Source organism: Drosophila sechellia, chromosome 3L (genome assembly GCF_004382195.2).
Source record: "Drosophila sechellia strain sech25 chromosome 3L, ASM438219v1, whole genome shotgun sequence".
Classification (NCBI taxonomy): Eukaryota; Metazoa; Arthropoda; class Insecta; order Diptera; family Drosophilidae; genus Drosophila; species Drosophila sechellia.
In genome coordinates this window covers 17363912-17388481 of record NC_045951.1, presented here as the reverse complement: position 1 = coordinate 17388481, position 24570 = coordinate 17363912, and the positions used below count along the sequence as shown (strand labels likewise).

At 44.0% G+C, this 24570-nt stretch overlaps 8 protein-coding genes across 9 annotated transcripts; all 8 read left to right on the top strand.

Moving 5' to 3' along the window:
* The first annotated feature begins 1332 nt into the window (after positions 1-1332).
* Positions 1333-4234, top strand: LOC6606134 (ionotropic receptor 75a). The gene is made up of 7 exons (XM_032719082.1): positions 1333-1426; positions 1478-1653; positions 1803-2141; positions 2208-2344; positions 2416-3022; positions 3199-3740; positions 4148-4234. The coding sequence occupies exons 1-6, from the start codon at positions 1333-1335 to the stop codon at positions 3706-3708; spliced, it is 1863 nt and encodes a 620-aa protein (XP_032574973.1). The 3' UTR covers positions 3709-3740; positions 4148-4234.
* Positions 3985-6509, top strand: LOC116801156 (ionotropic receptor 75a). Its single transcript, XM_032719084.1, has 7 exons — positions 3985-4091; positions 4148-4314; positions 4374-4715; positions 4768-4904; positions 4957-5838; positions 5901-6112; positions 6417-6509. The coding sequence occupies exons 1-6, from the start codon at positions 4001-4003 to the stop codon at positions 6109-6111; spliced, it is 1830 nt and encodes a 609-aa protein (XP_032574975.1). The 5' UTR covers positions 3985-4000; the 3' UTR covers position 6112; positions 6417-6509.
* On the top strand, positions 6240-8597 carry LOC6606133 (ionotropic receptor 75a). The gene is given in 7 exon segments (XM_032719081.1): positions 6240-6359; positions 6417-6601; positions 6658-6997; positions 7049-7196; positions 7247-7859; positions 7917-8197; positions 8273-8597. Coding segments are annotated over 7 exon segments (1890 nt in total). The 5' UTR covers positions 6240-6262; the 3' UTR covers positions 8499-8597.
* Positions 8598-10025: 1428 nt separating this feature from the next.
* LOC6606132 (battenin) lies at positions 10026-14902 on the top strand. 2 transcript variants are annotated; one of them, XM_032718386.1, is made up of 6 exons: positions 10026-10103; positions 13133-13346; positions 13419-13549; positions 13628-13786; positions 13850-14189; positions 14249-14902. In XM_032718386.1, the coding sequence occupies exons 2-6, from the start codon at positions 13143-13145 to the stop codon at positions 14681-14683; spliced, it is 1269 nt and encodes a 422-aa protein (XP_032574277.1). In that variant the 5' UTR covers positions 10026-10103; positions 13133-13142; the 3' UTR covers positions 14684-14902. The 2 variants fall into 2 exon arrangements, with proteins under 2 accessions (XP_032574277.1, XP_002030940.2); XM_002030904.2 differs by lacking the exon at positions 10026-10103 and adding an exon at positions 11295-11401.
* Positions 14903-15302: 400 nt separating this feature from the next.
* On the top strand, positions 15303-17502 carry LOC6606131 (arylsulfatase B). The gene is made up of 5 exons (XM_002030903.2): positions 15303-15525; positions 15583-15742; positions 15840-16328; positions 16397-17293; positions 17352-17502. Exons 1-5 carry the CDS (start codon positions 15415-15417, stop codon positions 17387-17389), a joined length of 1695 nt encoding a protein of 564 aa, XP_002030939.2. The 5' UTR covers positions 15303-15414; the 3' UTR covers positions 17390-17502.
* A 101-nt stretch (positions 17503-17603) lies between these two features.
* Positions 17604-19280, top strand: LOC6606130. Its single transcript, XM_002030902.2, has 2 exons — positions 17604-18244; positions 18365-19280. The coding sequence occupies exons 1-2, from the start codon at positions 17915-17917 to the stop codon at positions 19262-19264; spliced, it is 1230 nt and encodes a 409-aa protein (XP_002030938.1). The 5' UTR covers positions 17604-17914; the 3' UTR covers positions 19265-19280.
* A 204-nt stretch (positions 19281-19484) lies between these two features.
* LOC6606129 (probable ATP-dependent RNA helicase DDX52) lies at positions 19485-21745 on the top strand. The gene is made up of 3 exons (XM_002030901.2): positions 19485-19586; positions 19640-21015; positions 21076-21745. Exons 1-3 carry the CDS (start codon positions 19524-19526, stop codon positions 21413-21415), a joined length of 1779 nt encoding a protein of 592 aa, XP_002030937.2. The 5' UTR covers positions 19485-19523; the 3' UTR covers positions 21416-21745.
* Positions 21746-21931: 186 nt separating this feature from the next.
* LOC116801074 (nucleobindin-2) lies at positions 21932-24532 on the top strand. The gene is made up of 2 exons (XM_032718598.1): positions 21932-22312; positions 22750-24532. Exons 1-2 carry the CDS (start codon positions 22070-22072, stop codon positions 24205-24207), a joined length of 1701 nt encoding a protein of 566 aa, XP_032574489.1. The 5' UTR covers positions 21932-22069; the 3' UTR covers positions 24208-24532.
* The last annotated feature ends 38 nt before the right edge of the window (positions 24533-24570 follow it).

The following is a 24570-nucleotide window of genomic DNA, read 5'->3' as shown; positions in this document are numbered from 1 at the left end:
GACAGTTTAATTGGCACTCAATTAAGGGGACAGAGATTGTATAGGAAAGTGTGTGATGGTTATGCAATTACTATTTGACAGTTCAATTAGAGGCTGTGCCTTCACTTGGTTACAAAATCAAACGGATTTGTGTTTACCTAATTCAAAGTTTAATAGGGGTTTCCTTAGTTTACAAACGGAACTACTGTTCGAAAAGGATTCCGAGATGTGAAATAATGCATTTAAATACTTAAAGCATTATGGGTTACAAGATTTTTGTAATTAAAAATTGCGTATACGCCGTGTTACTCGTTATTTAAGGTTATATGTGTACACAAGTTAGACACTTACACAAAATAAGATAACAAAATTGGTATAAAATATATGTGTACTATGTATAGTTGAAAAAAGTAACAACAACATTATTTACATTTTTAAAACCCAGTTCAGATACCAATTATTTTAGTGCACTAATTTATAAGTTAATTTTCTTTTGAAGAGATTTCATTTCATTGTTTTACATTATTTGATCGATGCTTTGTTTAGTTTTCTGTTTTATTTTTTTTCAATTTAATGTATATGCCATTATTTTCGGTGATTAAATTTAAATTATCCAAAATTACATCAGCGCGCACTTTCCGCAAAATTCATAGCCAACTCTGTTTTTGCAACCGCACTTATCATACCAAAACGCACTGAAATCTCCAGAGCCAAGCAACAATAACGGCGACAACGAGCAGCGAAAGTAAACAAACTAACAAACCAACGGAGGCGAAAACCAAATCAAATCGAACTGAAAACGGGGACCGGGCAATTTCCAGAGAAAGATGCGGAGATTCGGAAATACGTCAAAACGCGCCAAGCGCGCAATGCAGACTGAGTCGAAATGATATTGAGACCAGGCCAGAAGATTGAATTGTGCAGCATTTGCTGGGTGGCTGGATGTGATGGGGGCAGGGGCTGGGGCAGGGGCACCATGCAAAAGGCGCAAAATCACTAAAGCCTGCGGCGCTGCCCTCCTGACCCACAATCCCACCCACAATCAAGCGGGCTGAGAAATCCATTAACACCCACCCACCGCCCGCTTTTCATTCATAAATCCCTCCTGCACCTTTGTTTACGATACCGAGACCTGCGCAGGCGCCTTGGCCAAAACACTTGTTGCTCCACCAGCAGGATATCTGCGGGCTAAAATGGCTCCCAAAATTTCGAACAAGCTGTCCATCAAAGTTCTCAATTGGACGGCTGCCCCAAAAATTTGGATATAATAACTTAATTGGCCTCGTTCGACATCTCAGCTTTGGGGCTATAAAAGAGCTAGCCGTCTGGTCAAAATCGAAGAAAGCCGTCAAAATGACTAGTTGGCCATTGTATCGGTTGATTGTTTTCAATCTGCTGGAAATCAATTTGAGCAATTTCATGGTATTTCACTGCTGGTCCATAAAGGGTAAGATGTGCTACACATTGTTTAAATGTTACTCATAATTACGTATTCTAGAGGCTTTTCCTTTGGTTCAGATGCTGAATCAGAACGGAATTTTTTCGCAGTACATTGACCTGCAAAACCCTGATAACTTGGCCAACGTGCACAAGGAATACTTGGACAGCGATTTAGTCAGGTTGGGAGTCTTTCTGGATTTGGGTTGCGACAAAGCCGAATTAGTAACAAATCAAGTGAGTCCTTTCAATTATATTTATCAACTTATTGGGTATACATTAGTTAATATGTGAATAGCAAATACATTACCTCAGACATTTTAAACTAGTAATTGTTTCTGTAAATTTTGATTTTCTTTGCGTTATATATTTTATTTATAATGCAGTCCAGTCGAGCTCGCCTTTATAATCAAAATTTGCACTGGCTTCTTTACGATGAGGCAGGTAACTTTACCAAGTTAGTACAACTATTTAAGGCAGCCAATTTAAGCCTCAATGCGGACGTGACTTATGTCAGCCGTCAGGATGAGGAGCGATTTATCCTGCATGATGTCTATAATAAGGGAAGTCATTTGGGAGGTAAGCTCAATATCACCGTGGACCAGACTCTGCAGTGCAATCGAAGTCACTGCCAGGTGAAGGAGTATCTCAGTGAACTGCATTTGAGACCTAGACTTCAGCACCGAATGGATTTATCTAGCGTTACTTTTCGATTGGCCGCATTGGTGCGTCTTCTAAACGTAAATTTTAATCATTGATCATTTCAACAATAATTGATCACTTTAACTCAGGTCTCTGTACTGCCAATTAATTCCAGCGAGGAGGAACTTCTCGAGTTCCTTAATAGCGACCGCGACTCTCACATGGACTCAATTTCTCGCATTGGCAATCGACTTATCATGCACACTCAGGAAATTCTTGGTTTTAAGTAAGAGATGGTTTTTATTATATCATATTATTATTATTAAATCATATGTTAATATGTTTGTTCTTATCAAGACTTCATTACATTTGGTGTGGAACTTGGAGCGTTCAGGATGCTTTTGGCGGAGCTATTGGAATGTTGACCAACGAATCCGCTGAGCTCTGCACTACACCGTTTGTTCCCTCTTGGAATCGCCTCCATTACGTACATCCCATGACGGAGCAGGCCCAATTCCGGGCTGTTTGCATGTTTCGTACTCCACACAATTCCGAAATCAAAGCTGCCGTCTTTCTGGAGCCCTTCATGCCGAGCGTTTGGTTCGCCTTCGCCGGACTCCTGATCTTCGCCGGAGTGTTGCTTTGGATTATCTTTCACCTGGAGCGGCATTGGATGCAACGGTGTCTAGACTTCATCCCGTCTCTGCTCAGTAGTTGCCTGATTAGCTTCGGAGCAGCTTGTATTCAGGGATCCTATTTTATTCCCAAGTCAGCGGGAGGAAGATTGGCCTTTATCGCCGTGATGCTGACCTCGTTCCTCATGTATAATTACTATACATCCATAGTGGTGTCCACTCTGCTGGGATCTCCAGTACGTTCTAATATCCGGACTATTCAGCAGTTGGCCGACAGCTCCTTGGATGTGGGATTCGATACGGTTCCGTTTACCAAGACATATCTTGTGGTGCGTAATAACCGACTTTTAATCTTTTGATAGAGCGATAATTCCATAGGGGTGGAATGCATCTCTCTAAAATACATAATTAAGTGTTATTGTGTTACAATTCTGATACCCATCTATAAGGTCTACACTCTTTCAAAAACCTTTATATATCTGTTTAAAAACCATTTGTTTTGCAGTCTTCTCCGCGCCCAGATATTCGCAGTCTTTACAAACAAAAGGTGGAAAGCAAGCGGGATCCTAATAGCGTGTGGCTTTCTCCGGAGGAGGGAGTGATCCGGGTGAGGGATCAGCCGGGATTCGTGTACACATCGGAGGCCTCGTTCATGTATCACTTTGTGGAGAAGCACTATCTTCCGCGCGAGATCTCCGATCTGAACGAGATTATCCTGAGGCCCGAGAGTGCCGTATACGGAATGGTTCACCTGAACTCCACCTACCGACAGCTACTAACCCAACTGCAGGTGCGAATGCTGGAGACTGGAATCACCTCGAAGCAGAGCCGGTTCTTTAGCAAGACCAAGTTGCACACGTTCTCGAACAGTTTTGTGATCCAAGTGGGTATGGAATATGCAGCTTCCTTGTTCATATCCCTCCTGGTGGCCTATTTCCTGGCCCTTCTGATCCTGATCCTGGAAATCTGCTGGGCCCGTTATGCAAGGAAGAAATTTAGCACTATTATCCCTTAAAATCAGTAAATGGAAAACTTATAATAGACTTGGTGAGTGACAAAATGTTTCCCCTTCCATAAAGTTCTTTAACCATTTAAATTGCTTCCAATTTTCTTCCCACATTGATTGAGCTTGACAGGACTTGACTTTTATCGCATACCCATTAAGTTGTCACAAGTCAAGTTCAGTCATCGATTGACGTCTATGTTGATTAGTTTCACTCTGATGGCATTATGTGTGCCCTATAAAAAGCCCTGTTGCCTCATAATCAGTATCAATAATTGCCAAGTTCTTTGTTCGAGCTTTTGCTATGCTCCAATTGCACAATTTAATCATACACAACCTTATTCACATGGCTAAATTGAGTCATGTCTTCATTTTGCACTGCTGGTCAATGGACTGTAAGTGGTTGTGGTATGGCAATTCTTTGATATTTGATTCAATTTTCCTGTTTCAGCACTTTCGCACATGGCACTTGTGGCACAGTCTAAAAATATCTTCACTCAATTCCAACCATTACACTCGGATATTCAGCTGAAAGATGACTTTCTTAATCACAATATTCTTAAGCTAGGCGTTTTCTTGGATATCAATTGCGACAAAAGTGGTACAGTCTTGGATATGGCAAGTACAATATTGAGCTTAATGACTTGAAAATGTGTCAGATAATCTAGTTCTAACAGGCCAGTGCTAAAAGATCTTTTAGTCATCGATATCATTGGCTAATCTATGATAGGTCAATGAACTTTTCCGAATTGGAATCTCATTTCAAAGAGGCTCAGATCTTCGTTGATGCCGATGTTACCTATGTTACTCATGATCCTATCACTAGAAACTTCTTACTCTACGATATATACAACAAGGGACGACAATTAGGGGGACAATTAAATATAACAGCCGATCGGGAAATTTCCTGCAATAAAACGAATTGTAGAGTTGAACGATATCTAAGTAAACTTTACACACGGAGTGCTTTGCAGCATAGAAAGTCATTTACTGGATTGACCATGAGAGCCACAGCTGTGGTATGTCAGAACCTAAAAGATTTTACTCCCTATTGATTAATCTTTTGAACAGGTGACCGCTTTACCGCTTAATGTCTCCAAAAAGGAGATCTTTGACTTTTTGAACTCCCAATATCGGATTCAATTAGATACCTACGCTAGATTGGGTTACCAGGCGCGTCAGCCACTAAGGGATATGTTGGACTGCAAGTGAGTTAGCTTAAATGAAAATAAATGAATATATATTAATATAAACCCGTAGGTTTAAGTACATATTTAGGGATCGGTGGTCGGATGGCAGTGCAACAGGCGGCATGATTGGAGATCTTATCCTGGATAAAGCTGACCTGGCGATGGCTCCTTTCATTTATTCCTTCGATCGCGCTTTGATTCTGAAACCCATAACGAAATTTAGTGTTTTTCGTGAAATCTGCATGTTTCGTAATCCCCGATCCGTTTCCGCGGGTCTCAGTGCCACGGAGTTCCTGCAGCCCTTCAGCGGTGGAGTTTGGCTGACATTCGCACTTATACTCCTCCTGGCAGGTTGCCTTCTTTGGGTCACCTTCATCTTGGAGCGACGTAAGCAGTGGAAGCCATCGCTGCTCACCAGCTGCCTTCTTTCCTTCGGAGCTGGTTGTATTCAAGGGGCGTGGCTCACGCCAAGATCAATGGGTGGGAGGATGGCTTTCTTTGCCCTAATGGTGACCTCCTTTTTGATGTACAACTACTACACATCCATTGTGGTGTCCAAGCTGCTGGGCCAGCCGATTAAGTCCAACATACGTACACTGCAACAACTGGCGGATAGCAATTTGGATGTGGGCATAGAGCCAGCTATTTATACACGCATCTATGTGGAAACCTCCGAGGAGCCGGATGTGCGTGACCTCTACCGCAAAAAAGTGCTTGCCAGCAAGCGATCCCCGGATTCAATATGGATTTCCACCGAGGCTGGGGTCCTCTCTGTAAGGGATCAGGAAGGCTTCGTCTACATAACTAGCGTGGCAACGGGCTACGAGTTCGTGAGGAAGCACTTCCTGGCCCACCAGATCTGCGAGCTCAACGAGATTCCTCTACGCGATACCTCTCACAGCCACACAGTCCTGGCGAAGAGGTCACCCTATGCGGAACTCCTCAAACTGAGGTGGGCAAATTAATTAACTGGAGCTGATAAATTTACTGATAAATTTGCCATCCCAATTTCAGTGAGCTGCGAATGCTGGAGACGGGAGTTCACTTCAAGCACGAGCGGTCTTGGATGAAGACAAAACTCCACTGCTACCAGCATAATCACACGGTGGCCGTGGGTCTGGAGTATGCTGCTCCGCTGTTCATCATCCTACTAGGAGCGATAATTCTCTGCGTGGGCATATTGGGACTGGAGGTCATCTGGCACCGCCACTGCACTCGTCATTGAGGTGAGCAGTCCAAGGTCATTGGTAAATGGCGAGCAATTTCGGGCAATTTAAAAACAAACAACGCACACTGATGACAGCCAAATTGGGGGACTTTTTGGCTATATAAAAAGGGTAGTGCAATCGTGGAAAACCAAAGCGCAAAAGTCAACAATGCAGCTGGTGCAGTTGGCCAACTTTGTTCTGGACAATCTCGTGCAGTCGCGGATTGGATTCATTGTTTTATTTCACTGCTGGCAGAGTGATGAAAGTGGGAAAGGAAGTTCTACCCGCTTCTGATAATTGTAAACCCGAATTTTTTTTCAAGGTCTTAAATTTGCTGAACAGTTCATGAAGCCCATACATCCCATTCTCGTCTATCATCAGTTTGTTCAAATGAGAGGAGTGCTTAATTGGTCACATTTAGAGCTCAATTACATGGGTCATACCCAGCCAACTCTGGCGATTTACGTAGATATAAAGTGCGATCAGGCTCAGGATTTATTGGAGGAGGTTTGTTTAAATACAACGGGATAAATGCATTATTTCCAGATATTATTTACTTTCAGGCTAGTCGGGAGCAGATCTATAATCAGCATTACCATTGGCTTTTGGTTGGCAATCAGTCTGAATTGGAGTTTAATGATTTATTTGCATTATTTAACATATCCATTGATGCGGATGTAAGTTATGTGAAGGAGCAGATCCAGGATAACAACGACTCGGTTGCCTATGCAGTCTATGATGTCTACAATAATGGAAAAATTATTGGAGGTCAGCTGAATGTAACTGGATCCCACGAAATGTCTTGTGATCCATTCAAATGTCGCAGGACTCGATATCTAAGTTCCTTGCAGAAGCGATCCAAATACGGAAATAGAGAACAACTTACCGATGTTGTCCTGAGGGGTAAGACTTTGTTGTATATATAATAACATTAAAGTTTGAGCTATCCTTTAGTGGCAACGGTGGTCACCTAACGTCCACTCACCTTGTCGGATGACGAACTTATTCGCTTTTTGAGCCAGGAGAACGATACCCACATTGACTCATTAGCTAGATTCGGGTTCCACCTGACCCTAATTTTGAGAGATCTTCTATACTGCAAGTAAGGTATAAATAAACTGGTAATAATAGTGTACATAGTTTCTCCTGCAGAATGAAGTTCATCTTCTCGGATAGCTGGAGCAAATCGGATGTGGTAGGTGGCTCAGTGGGAGCTGTGGTGGACCAGACTGCGGATCTTACGGCCTCGCCCTCTTTGGCCACTGAAGGCAGGCTTAAGTATTTGTCTGCCATTATTGAGACGGGATTTTTCCGTTCCGTTTGCATTTTCCGAACTCCCCACAATGCGGGACTCCGGGGAGATGTGTTCCTGCAGCCCTTCAGTCCGTTGGTTTGGTATCTCTTCGGGGGAGTACTTTCGTTGATTGGTGTCCTCCTGTGGATCACCTTCTATATGGAGTGCAAGCGAATGCAAAAACGATGGCGATTGGACTACCTACCCTCTCTGCTGAGCACTTTCCTGATCAGTTTTGGAGCAGCTTGCATCCAAAGTTCTTCTTTGATTCCACGCTCCGCCGGAGGCAGACTAATTTACTTCGCCCTGTTCCTGATCAGCTTTATCATGTACAACTACTACACTTCCGTAGTCGTGTCATCTCTACTAAGCTCGCCCGTCAAGTCCAAGATCAAAACGATGCAGCAGCTGGCGGAGAGTTCCCTAACCGTGGGCTTGGAGCCACTTCCCTTCACCAAGAGCTACCTAAATGTTGGTTTCATTCAATTCTTAAGCATTCTTAACTGCTAAGAAATTTTTTAATTTCAGTACTCAAGACTTCCGGAAATACACTTGTTCATAAAACGCAAAATCGAATCGCAGACCCAGAATCCTGAACTCTGGTTGCCCGCTGAGCAGGGTGTTTTAAGGGTCAAGGCTAATCCTGGCTATGTCTACGTGTTCGAAACCTCCTCCGGATATGCCTATGTGGAACGGTACTTTACGGCTCAAGAGATTTGCGATTTAAACGAAGTTCTATTTCGACCCGAGAAGCTATTATACACGCACTTACATCGCAACTCCACGTACAAGGAGCTCTTCAGACTTCGGTAAGTTCTTCTGCTACTCTTTCAAAAGATAAAATCTTTTAAAATCGTTATAAATCCATTGGTATTTCATTTCAGATTCCTTAGAATCCTCGAAACTGGTGTCTACCGGAAGCAGCGCAGCTACTGGGTGCACATGAAGCTCCACTGCGAGGCCCAGAATTTCGTCATCACCGTGGGAATGGAGTACGTGGCTCCTCTGCTCCTTATGCTGATCTGCGCCGACATCCTGGTTGTGGTAATCCTGCTGGTGGAACTGGCCTGGAAGCGCTTTTTCACCCGTCCTCTCACCATTCACCCGTAGTGCTTTAAAATCGCTTTAAGCTGCTGTAACAACTATATTCTATTTGCACCCAGGAGAAAATAAAAACACTTTGCGTTAACTTTTCGCATCGCAAAATTATGCAGGGCGACGCTTTCCTCACTTCCTGTTTTCGCGCCGGAAAATTGCAGCACGGCTCGTTAAACGGAGGGATGGATAAAGGGGATTGCAAAGGACGTGGTGGCCATGTTTCCATGCGATTTTCGTATTTGCATTAAAAACTTTTCGTGTTTGGCGGTTACTTTTTATACTCAATTTTCCCTTTTGGCAATGATTTTATTCATTCTCTTGGAGCCATTTTATTTGCATTTTCGTGCCGGGCCACATTCGAATTGAAACTTTGTTCCCCAATGCCACGTGTGAATGTTAGATAACTGATTGTGAGCCTAATACGGCCTATTAGAAACAGTTAACAGTTGTGTTTTTCGCATTTCCCCGAATTTCGCCGAAATCAGTAGTTTTCCCACCGCAGACATCGCATGTTGCCCCCAGGATGATTTATGGTATTTTAATGATGGCATCGCCAGAGGCGACAAATATGGAAAGGGATGTGTCAAAGCTTTATCGAAATTGATTGTACAATAAATAAGAGTGAGTTCAGTTGGAACAAATATTATTGAACTGGGTGTAGGAGCAAATAAATGGTATAATATGGCTGCTAATCAAATACGCAATAAATTATATATTTTTTCAAGATTTTACATTTGCCTAAGTCAAGCAAATAGTATCTAAAACTTCCTTCTTAAATGACTCCCTGTCGAGCATTGAAATGCAACTGACTGAAATGAACTGCTTGCCAAACAGCACTCGCTGGCATTCCGGAATTCCCAACGTATTACTATAACAAATTGCCTTAACAATTTGTCAACTCAATATGGCTGTCAACAGGGCATCGCTTTGGCCATAGTTTGTGCCATAAAAGGACTACTTTCGTTTCGCAGTGAGGACAACTTTGGAGTGACTCGAAATTGACAAGCAATTGTGAATTATTTATTATTTACAACAGCGAACACGAGTGTCCCTTTTTATCCCTAGCAGCCTCAACCACTTTATTTTGCAATTTGTCAACAACATGTTCTGTTTTTAAAATGCAATGTATAACCCTGTGGCAAGTAAAAAGTGTTCCATGCTTTGCGGCTGCGGTGTGAAATTGGTTTTGGCGGTTTCCGTACGTGCTAAATGAGCGCGAAACGGATTTAATTTAAACGGAGCTATTGTGGATGGGAAAACGATACCCGTGAAAATGTATTATGGCCAAACTCTTGGCCGGTACGATTATTAGACTTAAGTGTACGGGCAAAGATAAAAAGGGGGCCAGGCTTATGGCCATCACCTCATCAGTTTGATTACCCTTTCTGTTCCCCAGAGCCTGTCATATACGAATTGCCATTGCCAGTAATATCTTAAGATTTATATGGCCCAATGCTGCGAACGTCTTATCTGTAATTTAATCTGCAGGCCACTTAACGATAATGATAATGTCGATTGCAACTGGTCCGGCTGTAATCTAGGCCCGTATTCGACGAGTCCTCAGTAGAATTTCATTGCTCGAGCGGATTGAGTGGCAGCCGGAAATAATTCGAAAGTGTACGTACGGCTGGTGTTTGGTATTCACTCGGGGGAGTAATGTTTATTGCATTTTACGCCGGATTTATGGCCATAGAAAGTAACTCAGGTTTCCGTTTCAAATGAAATTGTTATAAAATTAGCCAGCATTTCCAGTTGAACGGGTAAATGTGATTTGCATAACCGAACCGTTTGGCATCGAGTTAAATAACCTCCGTTTGGTTTATTGTGTAACTATAAAAAGTTTGAGTTTTCAAACAAGTGAATTATTTTCATCGATAGTACTTTTTAAAATCTTTTGTACTATGAAAAAACAGGTGTTTTTGAACTTAAGAGCACATTTCAGATTACGCATACGCCATGTGCGCCCGTAGAAAAACAATAAACTTAGAAGGGAACCACCATTAGAGCTTACTTGATATTGAGCAGCACAAAACAAAGCTAACGGAGCTATCCGCACTTAAACTGCCTTAACTTAACTTAAAGTTAAGCGTAATTAAAATAGCTATGACTTATTCAATAACAGGTGCTAACTACGAAAGCTAACACAAACACAAAGTTTGAAATACCCTCCAAAATACAGTTGCTAACCTGATCGTTTTTAATACTTCAATCAAGAGCTAGCACATGCGTTTAAAAGTATTGGAAAATCTTTAAGAACCCCTCGTAGTGACACAATATCTTCATAATCTAATCTAAGCCAGTTCGACTATCGGATTGCTTGGGATCTTTGAATGCCAAAGACCGCTAGCCGATAAGCATTTCCCACCATAAACAATCACAAGGTTCGCAGATTTTCCCCATCGAGAAATTCGAACATCTTATCGTTATCCTAGCACTCTTGAGAGGGTATTCTAAACCCAATGCGAATGCACTTGCCAACCCGAAAAACGTGACGTTCGCTGACCGACCTCAACACCCCCGCTTTTGCCGCTCGAATCGAGTCGAATCGAAACAAATCGAATCGAATCGAATTGAATTGAATTGAATTAAATGATACTATATGTGTAATCTGTAATGTGTGCTACCTGCTAGCGATCTACGTACGATCAACCTGCTGATCGGCACTTTGGCACTTGCTGCATCTTTTAATTGTTTTAGTTTTTATGCTGCCGCTGGCAACTCGCGTGATACCTCATACTTTGGCTCCCAGCCGCTTGGCTCCATTGTAGTCGCCGCTTGTTATTGGTTCTCGTTCCGTTGGGAGGGTTCGCACAGGTTCAGTCACTCACCGATCGCCTCGAAGCGCGAATCGTCGTCGCCGTCGTATCCAACAGTTCTCGGAACCTTAGAACTACCAAGCCGAAAAATTGCAAGATGTACGATTGTACTTTATAGTGAATAACTGCAGTTAAGAACCCATTAGTGCTATGAAAAGTTATGAAGTGCAATAGAAAGTAAATTTGTTGTAAATTAAACTTTTTACTTAATTTATTACATAAAATGCAAAATCAATAATTTAAAATTTTTAACGAAAAAAAAGTAAATTTACCTATCCATTAACTGATTAAAAAGTAATATTTGAAAACGAAAATCCATTTGAGAACTCTCTGTTTTAGAATTTTTTCCAAGATATATGCAAGATCTAGCATTCTCAATTTACCAGTGATATTTCGAAACGAATTTTGGCCGGGTATCAAATTTTTTGATAGCAAGCAAAAGTAACTGGATAGGAAAGTGCACTGCGAATTGGGTCAACAACTTCATAACTGCGCAAATGGATCAAGTGAATCTTTTGAATGAGTCAGTGGCCAACGAGGTGCAGGACGGCTAAAAAGCATTTGCCTGGCTTCTGAATTAATTAAATTAGTTAATTTGTTATAATTATTTTACAGTTGGCGTGTCTTTTCTTTGTTGGCTAACAGGGCTCGTGCTAATTGTTGATTACATTATTTGATTTGGCTTGGCTTGTTGCAAGGTTAACTTAAATGATCTGGATAATTAAAAGCTGTCAGTCAAGGGCGCTAATGAGAACCGTTCGGTGAATTGGGAATATATCCATTGAACGGTATAGATTATATTATCCCATCTGTTGTCCCCATTTCCTCTTCGATCTATTATCAGTCACAAGTTCTGTCGGATGTAAACAAATCAATCACCATCGAAAACATTGCCAAAAAACTGTGATATATATACATCTATATATCCGGTAAAATCATTTCCCGCTATAGCTAAATGTTATCTACAATCTTATTTATTTAAAACCTCCAAACATTGTAAATTAGCTAGTTAGAGCCTGAGAAATGTGTCAAGTAATAGTAATAGGCTACTTTATTACAAATTCAATTAGTTAAATAGGAAATACGTGTGCACTTGCCGTGAAAATATGCCGCAAGGCACTTAACTATATAAATACGAGTCTTTTAACCCGTCAAACCCTGAGTCTGAACTAAACAGCTGTCTTTTCCTACCTTCAACACAATTTGTATATTTTTAAGCATTTATTGCACGTACTTTCCATATATTTTAGCGACTTCCCCTAGTGACCATATTATGTCAAGTTCAAGACTGCGTACGCACATGCTCGGCTTGGGAAATTAAACAATTTATTTAAATTCGACTGAGCTCAGAAGAGTGAATAGCAGTTTATTTTAAGAGTAGAGAGTATATTTTAGAGAGTAGTAGAATTCAATTAATAGTTGCCCCATTTAATGTAAATTTAGTTAGGTGATAATGAACTAAGGGTACCGCGCTGATTTGCCTCTTGGAACAAATAAATATTGAACTAAAGCTCTTAAAAAAACTGTTATAATCAAAACGTGATATTGATATTCGTTTTTTTTTTTGAAGTCTTAAACCCACCTTCGTTTACGCCTGACCAATTAAACAATTTGCGTAATTGCTAAAGCTTTTAAAAAGAGCAACATTAATTTTTTAAGAGATAAATAAGTTGTTGCTTCCTTAAGAGAACCTTAGTTAAGTATAGATAGTAAATGGTAAAAAAAAGTTAATAAAGGGAATCAAATAAATTTATTGGATTTTCACTTACCGAATTTGCTAAAAACTGCTTTAAAAATATTTAACAAATGTCTTTTTTAATTTTTTTTTAGCCGGCTCAATATGACGGCAAGCAAGCAGCAAGAGGCTGAGGCCGAACATGATCCCCAAGTGGTGGTCACCCCTGGAGACGCCTCTCGCAGCTCTCGCCAAGATCGGGGTCTATGGCGCGACCTGACTTCCTACTGGATCCTCGGTCTGTGCAACAACTACGGATACGTGGTGATGCTGAGTGCTGCACACGATATTATCAAGCAGTTTAATCCGGTAATTCGAATAGGATTATATCACATTTAAGACATTTATTAATCGTTCGTCTGCATAATTCTTTCGTTTTAGAGTGATGAATCGGAAGAAAGCTCGTCGGGAAGAAATTGTCACTTGGTTTCAACGGGTGCTATTTTGCTGGCTGACGTGCTGCCTTCATTATTTGTCAAGATTCTAATGCCATTCTTTCCATTTTGGGTCAAGTGAGTACTATCTGCTAAATCAATTTGATTTTATTAATTAAAGTTTGATACTAACAAAAAACGTATTTGTTTTATTAGTTTCCGTATAGCTCTTGCCGTGGCCTTTTCTGCAGCTGGTTTCCTCCTGGTTGGATTCGCCAATGCCGAGTGGATGGCTCTTTTGGGTGTCATCATCACTTCGGCTAGCAGCGGAATAGGTGAAACAACTTTCTTGGCCTATTCTTCGCGATACAACAAGTGAGTTTGTCTGGTTAAAGTACTAAAAAAGGTTATCTTTGATTCCATATGTTTTTTTTTTAGGAATGTGATCTCCACTTGGTCGTCTGGAACTGGTGGCGCCGGAGTCATCGGATCCTTGAGCTATGCCAGCTTGAGATCTTTAGACTTCAGTCCCAGAGATACAATGCTGATTATGCTGATCTTCCCTGCGATTGAGGCCTTTGCCTTCTGGTTGCTCCTTCGTCGTCCACAAGTTGACATATTGCCGGTTACCACGGTTGAGTCCACGGAAGTCCTGATCAGTGATGAGAAGCCATTAGTTGGGTTCAAGGAAAAGCTCTCCTATATCAAGCATCTCTTCAAATATATGTTGCCTCTTTGCCTGGTTTACTTCTTTGAATACTTCATCAATCAAGGATTGGTAAGCTTACTTTAATTCATACAAGGAAACATAATGCATGTTTATCATCCATTTTTCAGTTTGAACTGGTGTACTTTGAAGATATATTCCTGGACAAGGACTCGCAGTACCGCTGGCTCAATGTGGACTATCAGATCGGAGTCTTTATCTCGCGCTCCTCTGTCAACCTCTTCCAGCTGGACAAGATCTGGCTGATGTCCATCTTCCAGTTCGTCAACGTGGTCTACTTCCTCACCGAGGTCATCTGGTGGTACACGCCTAGCATTTGGATTGTGTTTGCCATCGTCCTGTGGGAGGGACTTCTGGGCGGCGGTGCCTACGTGAACACCTTCTACCGGATGTCCAAAGAGATTTCGCCGGAGCGCCAGCAGTTCGCCATGGCGATGGTGGTCCAGTCGGACTCCTATGGCATTGCTCTGGCCGGATTCCTGGCCATTCCCGTGCACAACGCCATCTGTGGTCTTCCGGCCGCGACCAGAAGCCTTGTTTGGTGATACGGATCTAGGATCAGAATAAGGATCAGATTATGCCTTTACTGTGTGCGTGTTTAGACAATTAAGAGTGTGTGTCTGTGCATGTCCCTATAGTATTAAACACTGGATCTCTGGACTTCCGGTAACCAGATAGATCGTTGTATAGTTAGTATGCTTCGGTTAGACTACTCTATAAGTTTAGTTTAATAAAAAAAATAAACACTATGCTATATGTAATAATTCAGTAGTTTAGTCTTCGTTTCAATACACTTTATTTCACAGTTGGTTTTATTATTTATTATTAGTTTACAATGGTTATTCTAATACGTGTGTTCGCATTCAACTCCATTGATCGATTGACTCTCTCTCTCTAGCCCGATCGCTCGTCTCTCTGCTTATGTTAGATTAATCGGGAGAGCGTGAGTTGCGCTCATCTTCCTCTCGCACCGGTTCCCACACTATACATTAGATTTTATTTAATTTCAACATACCCAGATGCAATTACTTTTCCGAAAATGATTTCCTTAACAAAGTTTGGCTTTTTCGGCCACGGCTAACCACTTTGATAAGCACACTGATCCCAGACAGAATTCGCAGTGAGATGCCGGCTGAGACAGATTGGGAGATCGAGACCCAAACCGATTCGGGGCGAGATGTTACGCGGACCGCTCGCCGTTTCAGTTGATCGGTAGCTGCCGTGCAAGGCAGTCGAATATTACGTGATTGTCTAATACGTAAGTTGAGTAACCAAGATGCGGGGCTTATCAGCGTTTCTGCTTTTGCTCTGCCTCCAACGGGTGAAGTCGGACCAATCTGCTGCAGCACGGCGCCCCAACATAATCATCATTATGGCCGACGACATGGTGGGACTAGTTTCGCCGTCATAAATCAACCCATTTCTAAAGCAAACACTCTCTCAGGGCTTCGATGATGTGAGCTTTCGAGGCGGCCGGGAGTTTGTAACTCCCAATATCGACGCCCTGGCCTATCACGGTCGTCTACTGGATCGGCTCTACGCTCCGGCAATGTGTACTCCATCTCGGGGAGCATTGCTCAGCGGCCGGTATCCAATACACACGGGTTAGTATCGATTATCTTTTGTTACCACGGATTTTAAGATTTGATAATGATTTGAATTAAACCCGCACAATTTATATTTTGATTACCGGCATTACAGGCACCCAGCACTTTGTAATCAGCAACGAAGAGCCTTGGGCCCTGACCCTCAATGCCACATTGATGCCGGAGATCTTCAAGGAGGCAGGCTACTCCACCAACCTGGTGGGAAAATGGCATCTGGGCTTCTCGCGTCCGGAATACACGCCCACTCGGCGAGGATTCGATTACCACTTCGGCTATTGGGGCGCTTATATAGACTACTTCCAGAGACGATCCAAGATGCCGGTGGCCAACTATAGTCTGGGCTACGATTTTCGGCGGAATATGGATTTGGAGTGCAGGGATCGTGGGGTTTATGTAACGGATTTGCTAACCACCGAGGCGGAACGGTTGATCAAAGACCATGCTGATAAGGAGCAACCCCTATTCCTGATGCTCAGTCACTTGGCTGCCCACACGGCCAACGAGGATGATCCTCTGCAAGCTCCCGAGGAAGAGATTCAAAAGTTTTCCTACATTAAGGATCCAAACCGAAGGAAATATGCAGGTAATTACAGCTTCAAAATTAAGTTTTTATTCCAAACATGACTTACCTCAAACTAATCTAACCCTTAGCGATGATCTCCAAACTGGACCAGAGCGTGGGACGAATAATAAGCACACTGTCTTCTACAGATCAACTGGACAATAGCATTGTGATCTTCTACTCGGACAATGGAGCTCCATCGGTTGGTATGTTCTCTAATACGGGTTCAAATTTCCCACTCCGCGGACAAAAGAATACTCCGTGGGAGGGCGGAGTACGGGTGGCTGGTGCGATTTGGAGCTCCAAGCTTCAGGCACGCGGCTCCATCTTCAGCCAGCCCTTATACGTCGCCGACTGGTTGCCCACGCTTTCACGTGCTGCGGGCATAGAGCTGGATAGTTCTCTAAAACTAGACGGGATCGATTTGTGGCCCGAGCTATCCGGATCCGCAGATGCTCCCCACGTTCCTCGAGAGATTCTGCACATCTTGGACGATGTTTGGCGACTTTCTGCTCTTCAAATGGGACAATGGAAGTATGTGAATGGCACCACTGCCGACGGTCGATACGACTCGGTGCTCACCTACCGAGAACTGGACGACCTAGATCCCCGCGAGAGTCGCTATGCGGTGACGGTGCGCAACTCCGCCACTTCAAGAGCCCTTTCTCGCTACGATTTGCGACGACTGACGCAACAACGGATTTCTCTCACCCGTCGATTGGCCGCAGTGCGTTGTGGAGACCTCCAGAGGTCATGTAATCCTTTGTTGGAGGAGTGTTTGTACGACATCTCAACGGATCCCTGTGAGCAGAACAATCTGGTTTACTCCGAGAGGCACTCCGACGTTTTGACAGCCCTGCGAAGACGTGTTCGAGAACTAAGAGCAAGTGCATCACGCCCGGGAAATCGAGCCAGCATGCCGGAGGCAGATCCCACATTGCACACCTGCGCCTGGGAGTCCTTCGAAGTTTTGAAGCCGAGAATCGGTAAGTAGATGCTAACAATCGATACTGTTAATAAGATTTCTTACCGAGTATATTATAGTTCCCTTGGAATGCGACTACGAAGGCGTACCTTGTTAATAAGCCAACAAATAGAGGAATTAAGTCTACTATGCAGACCATTGGACTACATCGTAAATAAATATATCATGTTTAAGTTTTTTTTAGTTCAATAAAAACAAAAGAGACCCTAACCTTTACAAAATTACAAAATATTAAAACAATTTCGAAAGTAACCATTACGCTTTTGCTTTTTAACAGTACTGTTAAAGCCAAACAGTTCCGTCTGTAACGTCAGTAACGTCTGTTAATTGTAACTTAATCTGGCAGCTCTGTTTTGTGAAATGTAAAATGTTAGAAATATAACAATTTAGGAGTTTTCGAATTTTAGTGATTCAATAAAAAATACAAGACTACCGGCATAGGCTTTCAACCTTGAAAACAACAAAGAAGCGTACAAAAAGCGCAGTTTTCCACACTGGAAACCACCAAAACAGCTGACTAGTAATACACACACCCCAGTCGTGAAAAGGGGGTTAAAAAGCCGGGTGACAGGACGTGAATTATAAAACGAGGCTAAACTTCGGAGATTGCAAACGGCTCGGCATGGAGGAACGCGCTGTGCTCGCCAACATTGCGTCCATAATCACCAAGGATTTGCTGATTGACCAGCCGTCCGTGGACATCAATTCAGGAATTTATCCGCTGTTGTCCTTCGACGAGGACGACGAAGAGGCGGAGATTTTCGCTTTGATGCAGCGAAAACGGGCGTTGGCTTCCGGCCGGAAGCGCAGGATCTCCCAAGATCCGGAAGACCAGAAACAGGACGTAAAGATGCCCAAGCTGGAGTGGCACTACCCGGAACTCAACCTACTGCACCGCTACACGGATGCCCAGTTCGAGTCCAACATCCACATGCGCAAGCTAACATTCCTGGTCAGTATTGACTGCTGTTCCTCCAGTTACCAGTATCTGCAAAGAATGTCTACATCCTGTTAGGCTGTTGGGTTTTCTATTCGCAATTTTCAGGATATTTAAAAGATACATTCGTTTCAGAAAATCCAGCAAACCCTAGAGAAAACTTTATGTGGAATCACGTTGCCTGGCTATCCCAGTCCGCCGTCGCAGACCATGGTGTCCTTGGCCCTGTGGAAGCTGTCCACCGACGAGCACTTCGAGGAGATCGCCCGCAAATTTCGACTGCCCTGGGCTCTCTGCCAGCAGGTGGTGCGGGCATTCTGGCACTGCATCTCTGATAATTACGAGAGCTTTATTAAGTGGCCAAACTCACTGGCGGCCCAGCGGAGCACCCTGCAGGGATATCAAAGAATGGACAAACTGCGCTGCTTTCGGGATCTGTTTGGCATCATAACGCTGAAGCGACTGGAAGTATTTCTGGAGTCGGAGCACGCCGATGTGCCGGTGGTGCTCCAGTTAATCTGCAATGCCGAGCGGAAGATCGTCGACTGCTACGTTGAGCTGGCCATGGAGTACAGCTTCGAGGACTCCCCCATTGGCCAGACATTGGCCCTGAATCCGAGGACCATGCCGGCGGGCAGCTATCTCATCGGCAACGAGGTGTTTCCCCTCAAATCCTACCTGATGCGGCCCATTGAGGCCGAGTGCTTCCGCAAGGATGCGATGTTCAACGAACTGCTGCGTCCCGCCTTTGAGCTGGCGGAGCAGGTAATGGACACCTTGGCACGACGATTCAATACCCTGTACGCTTTGGAGGCCCGGGATTTGAACGAGGTCCGCCTTATTGTGGAGAGCATCTGTGCGATGCACAACATCTGCGAGGAGTACCAGGACGATGGACTGGAGGACCCTGGACATAGGTCCTTTAGTTGGGGCGGGGTGGCGGAGGGTGTCAGGGGCAGTGAGAAAGACTCGAAGGGACTGCAGCGAAGGGTTGAGCTCCTTGACGAACTGGTGGCCATCGAGCCGGGCGAATAAAGTAGCGTTTCGCTTAAAATAAATAATGGTGTATATTATTATTGGGTACATTTTAATATATTTTTTATTTTTAAGCTTTTCATGAGTAATAATAATAATAATAATTTTCATTATATTCCATATTCATAAAAAAAAATAAATAATTTAGGTTTTGTCAGTAAGGGGTTAATTAACAGCGTCCTGGTACGTACCATTTTTTACCGATCTGGCAGCACTGCGCCTAAATCAAAACAATTGCACGTGCGTTGTTTTCAGGAAAATGGATGAGCACGATATATTTAAGTTGATTACGGCAGGCGTTCGCTTCACCAAGAAGTCAAAGGTAAGTGAACTTCAGTAAAGGCAATGTTCACATGTTAAATACATCGTTTGCAGAAGGAACCTCCATCAAAACAACAACCGCAGCCACTGCCGGAGGTTTCTAAACACGAGGAGCCGGTGAAAAGCGAAGAGTCAGATAAGGATGATGAAGATACCACAGAGTTCCGTCTCTTGGACGGGGAATCCAGCAACCCACCCAAACGCAAGAAGCCGAAGAAAGAGAAGACACTGTCCCCCAAGGAATTAGAGCTTCAAAAGGCAGCCGAAGAGGCAAACGAGACGCGAAAGCAGTATGGCATTAAGGTGCTGGGCAAGAATGTTCCTCCACCGGTGGACAGTTTCGGAACTTTGACCAGGGACTTTAAGATGTTGCCTCGCCTGCAGCAGAACCTACTGTCCCGCAACTTCGACCGCCCCACGCCGATCCAGATGCAGGCGCTGCCCGTGCTCCTCCAGCGACGAGCGCTAATGGCCTGTGCACCCACTGGATCCGGCAAAACGCTGGCCTTCCTCACACCCATCATCGATGGCCTGAGGGTGCACAAGACAACTGGACTAAGAGCTCTGGTCCTTGCTCCCACTCGCGAGTTGGCGCAGCAAATCTACCGCGAGTGTGCGGAACTCACCCGCGAAACGGGTCTGCGCACCCACTTCATCAGCAAGGTGAGCGAGGCCAAGCAGAAACATGGTGCCGAGTGCAAGCAACGCTACGACATCCTCGTCTCCACGCCAAACCGCGTGAGGTTCCTCCTGCAGCAGGAGCCACCACTGCTGGATTTGTCCCACGTCGAGTGGTTCGTGCTGGACGAAGCAGATCGCCTGATGGAGGAAGGACAAAACAACTTCAAAGAGCAGTTAGACGACATATATGCCGCGTGCTCACATCCAACCAAGTGCGTGTCCTTTTTTAGTGCAACCTACACTGTGCCAGTGGCCAAATGGGCTCTACGACACCTCAAAAACCTAGTGCGCATAACCATTGGAGTACAAAATAGCGCCACGGAAACGGTTCAACAGGAGCTGCTGTTCGTCGGTTCCGAGGGCGGTAAGCTGGTGGCCATGCGAGACCTTGTGCGCCAGGGTCTCCAGCCGCCGGTGCTCGTTTTCGTTCAAAGCAAGGAGCGTGCCAAGCAGCTGTTCGAGGAGCTGCTCTACGACGGCATCAACGTGGACGTGATCCATGCTGAAAGGAGTCAACATCAGCGCGATAACTGCGTCAGAGCGTTCCGAGAGGGCAGCATTTGGGTGCTCATCTGTACGGAGCTCATGGGCCGCGGCATTGACTTCAAGGGTGTCAATCTGGTGATCAACTACGACTTCCCGCCCACCACCATCTCGTACATTCATCGGATCGGCAGAACGGGACGTGCTGGACGACCGGGACGCGCAATAACGTTTTTCACACAAGAGGACACGTCCAATTTAAGAAGGTAACACCAAACTACTAAACAAAAATGTACGCCCGATTTAACCACTTTTTTATCCCTCAGCATCGCGCTCATAATTAAAAATTCGGGATGCACCGTTCCGGAATATATGCTGCAAATGAAAAAGGTTCGCAAATCGGAGGCCAAGATGCGAGCCAAGAAACCGTTGGATCGCGAGGACATTTCGACCAAGATACGACCGGAGACGAAAGGCGACGTTAAGCACAAATCCGTCAAACTGAAAAAAGTTGAAAAGACCGATAAAATTCTAAAAAATCGGAAGGGCAATGAAAAGGATTTAAAGACAAAGCAGAAGAAGCTGAGCAATATTAAAGCAGAAATTAAGCCAGCCGGCAAAAAGAAAGGAAACACAAAAACAAAAAGTAAAAATATTCAAACTTGATATGCAAAATTAAAGTACAGTGTATAAAAAGTGTCTTGTTTTGCGTTTGGAGCTTTCAAATTTTGTAGTTTGTACATACAAATTTTAAGAAATTTGGTTGACACTAAATGTTTAAGGTAAAGATTATGTTTCAAATCAGATATTTCATACAAAAAAGATTTAAAAATAATATACTATAATTATATATAAATTAATGACTTGGAGTACCTAAACTATTATAGTGGTACATTTACTGTAAGTCTTTAGTCTGATATATACTATTTAAGCTATAAGCAGTTACTAAATAACCCATGTGCTATCGAAAGTTAAATAAATGGATAGTACCTTAAATGTTTGGTACTTTTTTATTAAGGAATTTATGCAAAAAATCTTGTACCTAGGTGCAACACCCAATACCGTTGTCCAACACCCCACCTTCAAAGGTTTATGTCTTTGGTTGAAAGTGTGGTATATTCCCAGTATATTTAACATATGTTTGGGTGTTTTTTGCGTGGACTCGAATGTATTTTGTGGCTAGTTCAGTACGGTCTCGCGCGATTTCGACACGTCAGAATATTTTTGAGAATAATTGTTTTTTGTGAAGATATTTGCACAGTTGTTGGCCTGCATTGGGCACAAGTGGGAAGTACACGACAGAAACACACACTCGCAGCCATGGCGCAGAACGTGGCCTTGCTGGGATTGGCACTGATTGCGATTTCCGCCTCGATTGTCGCCCTGCCCGTGACGCAGAATAAGAAGGATCACAAGGAGGCAGCGGAGTCCTCCACTCCGGCCACCGCCGACGTGGAAACGGCCCTGGAGTACGAGCGCTACCTGCGGGAGGTGGTCGAGGCCCTTGAGGCGGACCCCGAGTTCCGTAAGAAGCTGGACAAGGCGCCCGAGGCCGACATTCGGGTGAGTAGGATGGGGATTTCCCTGAACTGTGTTTTCCACATCTCGAAACGCAGCTGTAGTCAATTGTTGTTAAATGTGCATTACCTTTGCAGTAATACACCGATTAGCAGTAGCAGAATCATCTTACCAAGATACGTTTACAAAAAGTAACAAAGCTTTTTCTAGTGTTTTCTAGATTCAACTAAAGAGACTCATTCGTTTTCCTTTTAATATTCTCGAGCTTTCTTTAAAATGTATTCGTTGCAGTAAAGTATACACTTATATTTAAATGGAAATTATAAAGATCAGGAATCCACACAGAGTTCGCTTTAATATATTTTCTAATTTACATGTCATAGAGATGCGTTTTTTCGTTTGTAATTAGATAGTCCTAAATCTCTTTTTGTTTAGTTGCTTAATAATAATTAATAATTAATGTGCTCAATTTTAATTCTCAGAGTGGCAAGATCGCACAGGAGCTGGACTATGTGAACCACCATGTGCGGACCAAGCTGGACGAGATCAAGCGCCGCGAAGTGGAGCGTCTGCGGGAGCTGGCGAATCAAGCATACGAGCTGTCCAACGACATTGACCGGAAGCACCTGAAGGTGTCTCAGCATCTGGACCACGATAACGAGCATACCTTCGAGATCGAAGATCTGCGAAAGCTAATTCAGAAGACCTCCGACGATCTGGCCGAGGCGGACCGCAAGCGACGTGGCGAGTTCAAGGAGTACGAAATGCAGAAAGAGTTTGAGCGGGAGGCGCAGAAAAAGGAGATGGATGAGGAGTCGCGGAAGAAGTTTGAGGCCGAGGTCAAGGAAAAGGAAGAAAAGCATAAGAACCACGAGAAGCTGCACCACCCCGGCAACAAGGCCCAACTAGAGGATGTGTGGGAGAAACAGGACCACATGGACAAGAACGACTTTGATCCGAAGACCTTCTTCTCCATTCACGACGTCGACAGCAACGGCTACTGGGACGAGGCTGAGGTCAAAGCTCTGTTTGTCAAGGAACTGGACAAGGTCTATCAGAGTGATCTGCCCGAGGACGATATGAGGGAGCGAGCAGAGGAAATGGAGCGTATGCGCGAGCACCACTTTCGGGAGACGGATATGAACCACGACGGACTGATCAGCATCGACGAGTTCATGGCGCAGACTAACAAGGAAGAATTCCAAGAGGACCCTGAATGGGAGACCATCGACCGACAGAAGCAGTATACACACGAGGAGTATCTGGAGTACGAACGCCGGCGGCAGGAGGAAGTGCAGCGCTTGATTGCTCAGGGCCAGCTGCCGCCGCACCCGAATATGCCACAGGGATACTATGCTGCTCCACCACCAGGAGGCGTGGCCTACCAACAGGCACAGGGCGCCCAACTGCACTACCAGCATCCTGACCAAGTGCACGCCCAGCAGCAACAGCAATATGCACAGCAGCAACAGCAATACGCCCAGCAATACCAACAGCAGCAGTACGGAAACGGACAGCAGCCTGTGCAGCTGCAACCCAACCAGGTTTATCAGCACGCTGGACAGATCCCGCAGCAACAACAACCGGTGTACCAAAATCAGCCTGTTTATCAGCAACAGCAGCCTGTCTATCAGCAGCAACAGCCAGTGCAGCAGCAGCAACAGCCGGTGCAACAGCAGCAACAACCTGTGCAACAGCAGCAGCAGCCTGTGCAACAGCAGCAGCAGCCTGTGCAACAGCAGCAGCAACCAGTTCAGCAGCAGCAGCAAACTGTGCAGCAGCAGCAGCAGCAACCAGTACAGCAGCAGCAGCAAACTGCCCAACAGCAACCCGTAGCACAACAAGTCCACAATCAGAGTCCTCCGCCCGTTCAGAATCAACAGGTGCCAGTGCAGCAGCAACAGAAACAGCATCAAGAATCATTAAATCAGCAACACTAAGCATTCCCTTGCTAACGCATTTCTTTTGGGTCATGTAAGCAAAGCATTACACACTTCTGTTAACGAGAACACAATGTGATTGGACTGAAATAGCTCACTAAAGTCAATATCTCACTATAGTTATGTAGCAAATTTACGATGAAGTAACTGATTGTCGCAACGGCTAACGCATTGTCTTTTACATTTTATACTTCATTCTTTTTATACTCTTTTTTTCGCTTTTCCAGTAGCTCTGCATTTGCGTGATGCATTTCTCTAACGAATTTTGTGTACATATGAGTTTATACCTGAACATCAAAAACAAAATAAATGAAATGAAACGAAACAGTGGTGGGTTTCTTTTGAGTCAAAAATTAAACAAAG

Coding starts and splice junctions, on each gene's coding strand:
- LOC116801074 (XM_032718598.1), top strand. CDS start 22,070: ATGGCGCAGAACGTGGCCTTGCTGGGATTGGCACTGATTGCGATTTCC. Junction 22,313..22,749: donor CGCCCGAGGCCGACATTCGG/GTGAGTAGGATG, acceptor TTTAATTCTCAG/AGTGGCAAGATCGCACAGGA.
- LOC6606130 (XM_002030902.2), top strand. CDS start 17,915: ATGGAGGAACGCGCTGTGCTCGCCAACATTGCGTCCATAATCACCAAG. Junction 18,245..18,364: donor TGCGCAAGCTAACATTCCTG/GTCAGTATTGAC, acceptor CATTCGTTTCAG/AAAATCCAGCAAACCCTAGA.
- LOC6606131 (XM_002030903.2), top strand. CDS start 15,415: ATGCGGGGCTTATCAGCGTTTCTGCTTTTGCTCTGCCTCCAACGGGTG. Junction 15,526..15,582: donor TCATTATGGCCGACGACATG/GTGGGACTAGTT, acceptor ACACTCTCTCAG/GGCTTCGATGATGTGAGCTT. Junction 17,294..17,351: donor AGTTTTGAAGCCGAGAATCG/GTAAGTAGATGC, acceptor AGTATATTATAG/TTCCCTTGGAATGCGACTAC.
- LOC6606132 (XM_032718386.1), top strand. CDS start 13,143: ATGACGGCAAGCAAGCAGCAAGAGGCTGAGGCCGAACATGATCCCCAA. Junction 13,347..13,418: donor TTATCAAGCAGTTTAATCCG/GTAATTCGAATA, acceptor CTTTCGTTTTAG/AGTGATGAATCGGAAGAAAG. Junction 13,550..13,627: donor TTCTTTCCATTTTGGGTCAA/GTGAGTACTATC, acceptor TTGTTTTATTAG/TTTCCGTATAGCTCTTGCCG.
- LOC6606134 (XM_032719082.1), top strand. CDS start 1,333: ATGACTAGTTGGCCATTGTATCGGTTGATTGTTTTCAATCTGCTGGAA. Junction 1,427..1,477: donor TCACTGCTGGTCCATAAAGG/GTAAGATGTGCT, acceptor TACGTATTCTAG/AGGCTTTTCCTTTGGTTCAG. Junction 1,654..1,802: donor CCGAATTAGTAACAAATCAA/GTGAGTCCTTTC, acceptor TTTATAATGCAG/TCCAGTCGAGCTCGCCTTTA.
- LOC116801156 (XM_032719084.1), top strand. CDS start 4,001: ATGCTCCAATTGCACAATTTAATCATACACAACCTTATTCACATGGCT. Junction 4,905..4,956: donor AGGGATATGTTGGACTGCAA/GTGAGTTAGCTT, acceptor ATAAACCCGTAG/GTTTAAGTACATATTTAGGG. Junction 5,839..5,900: donor GCGGAACTCCTCAAACTGAG/GTGGGCAAATTA, acceptor TCCCAATTTCAG/TGAGCTGCGAATGCTGGAGA.
- LOC6606129 (XM_002030901.2), top strand. CDS start 19,524: ATGGATGAGCACGATATATTTAAGTTGATTACGGCAGGCGTTCGCTTC. Junction 19,587..19,639: donor GCTTCACCAAGAAGTCAAAG/GTAAGTGAACTT, acceptor CATCGTTTGCAG/AAGGAACCTCCATCAAAACA. Junction 21,016..21,075: donor GACACGTCCAATTTAAGAAG/GTAACACCAAAC, acceptor TTTATCCCTCAG/CATCGCGCTCATAATTAAAA.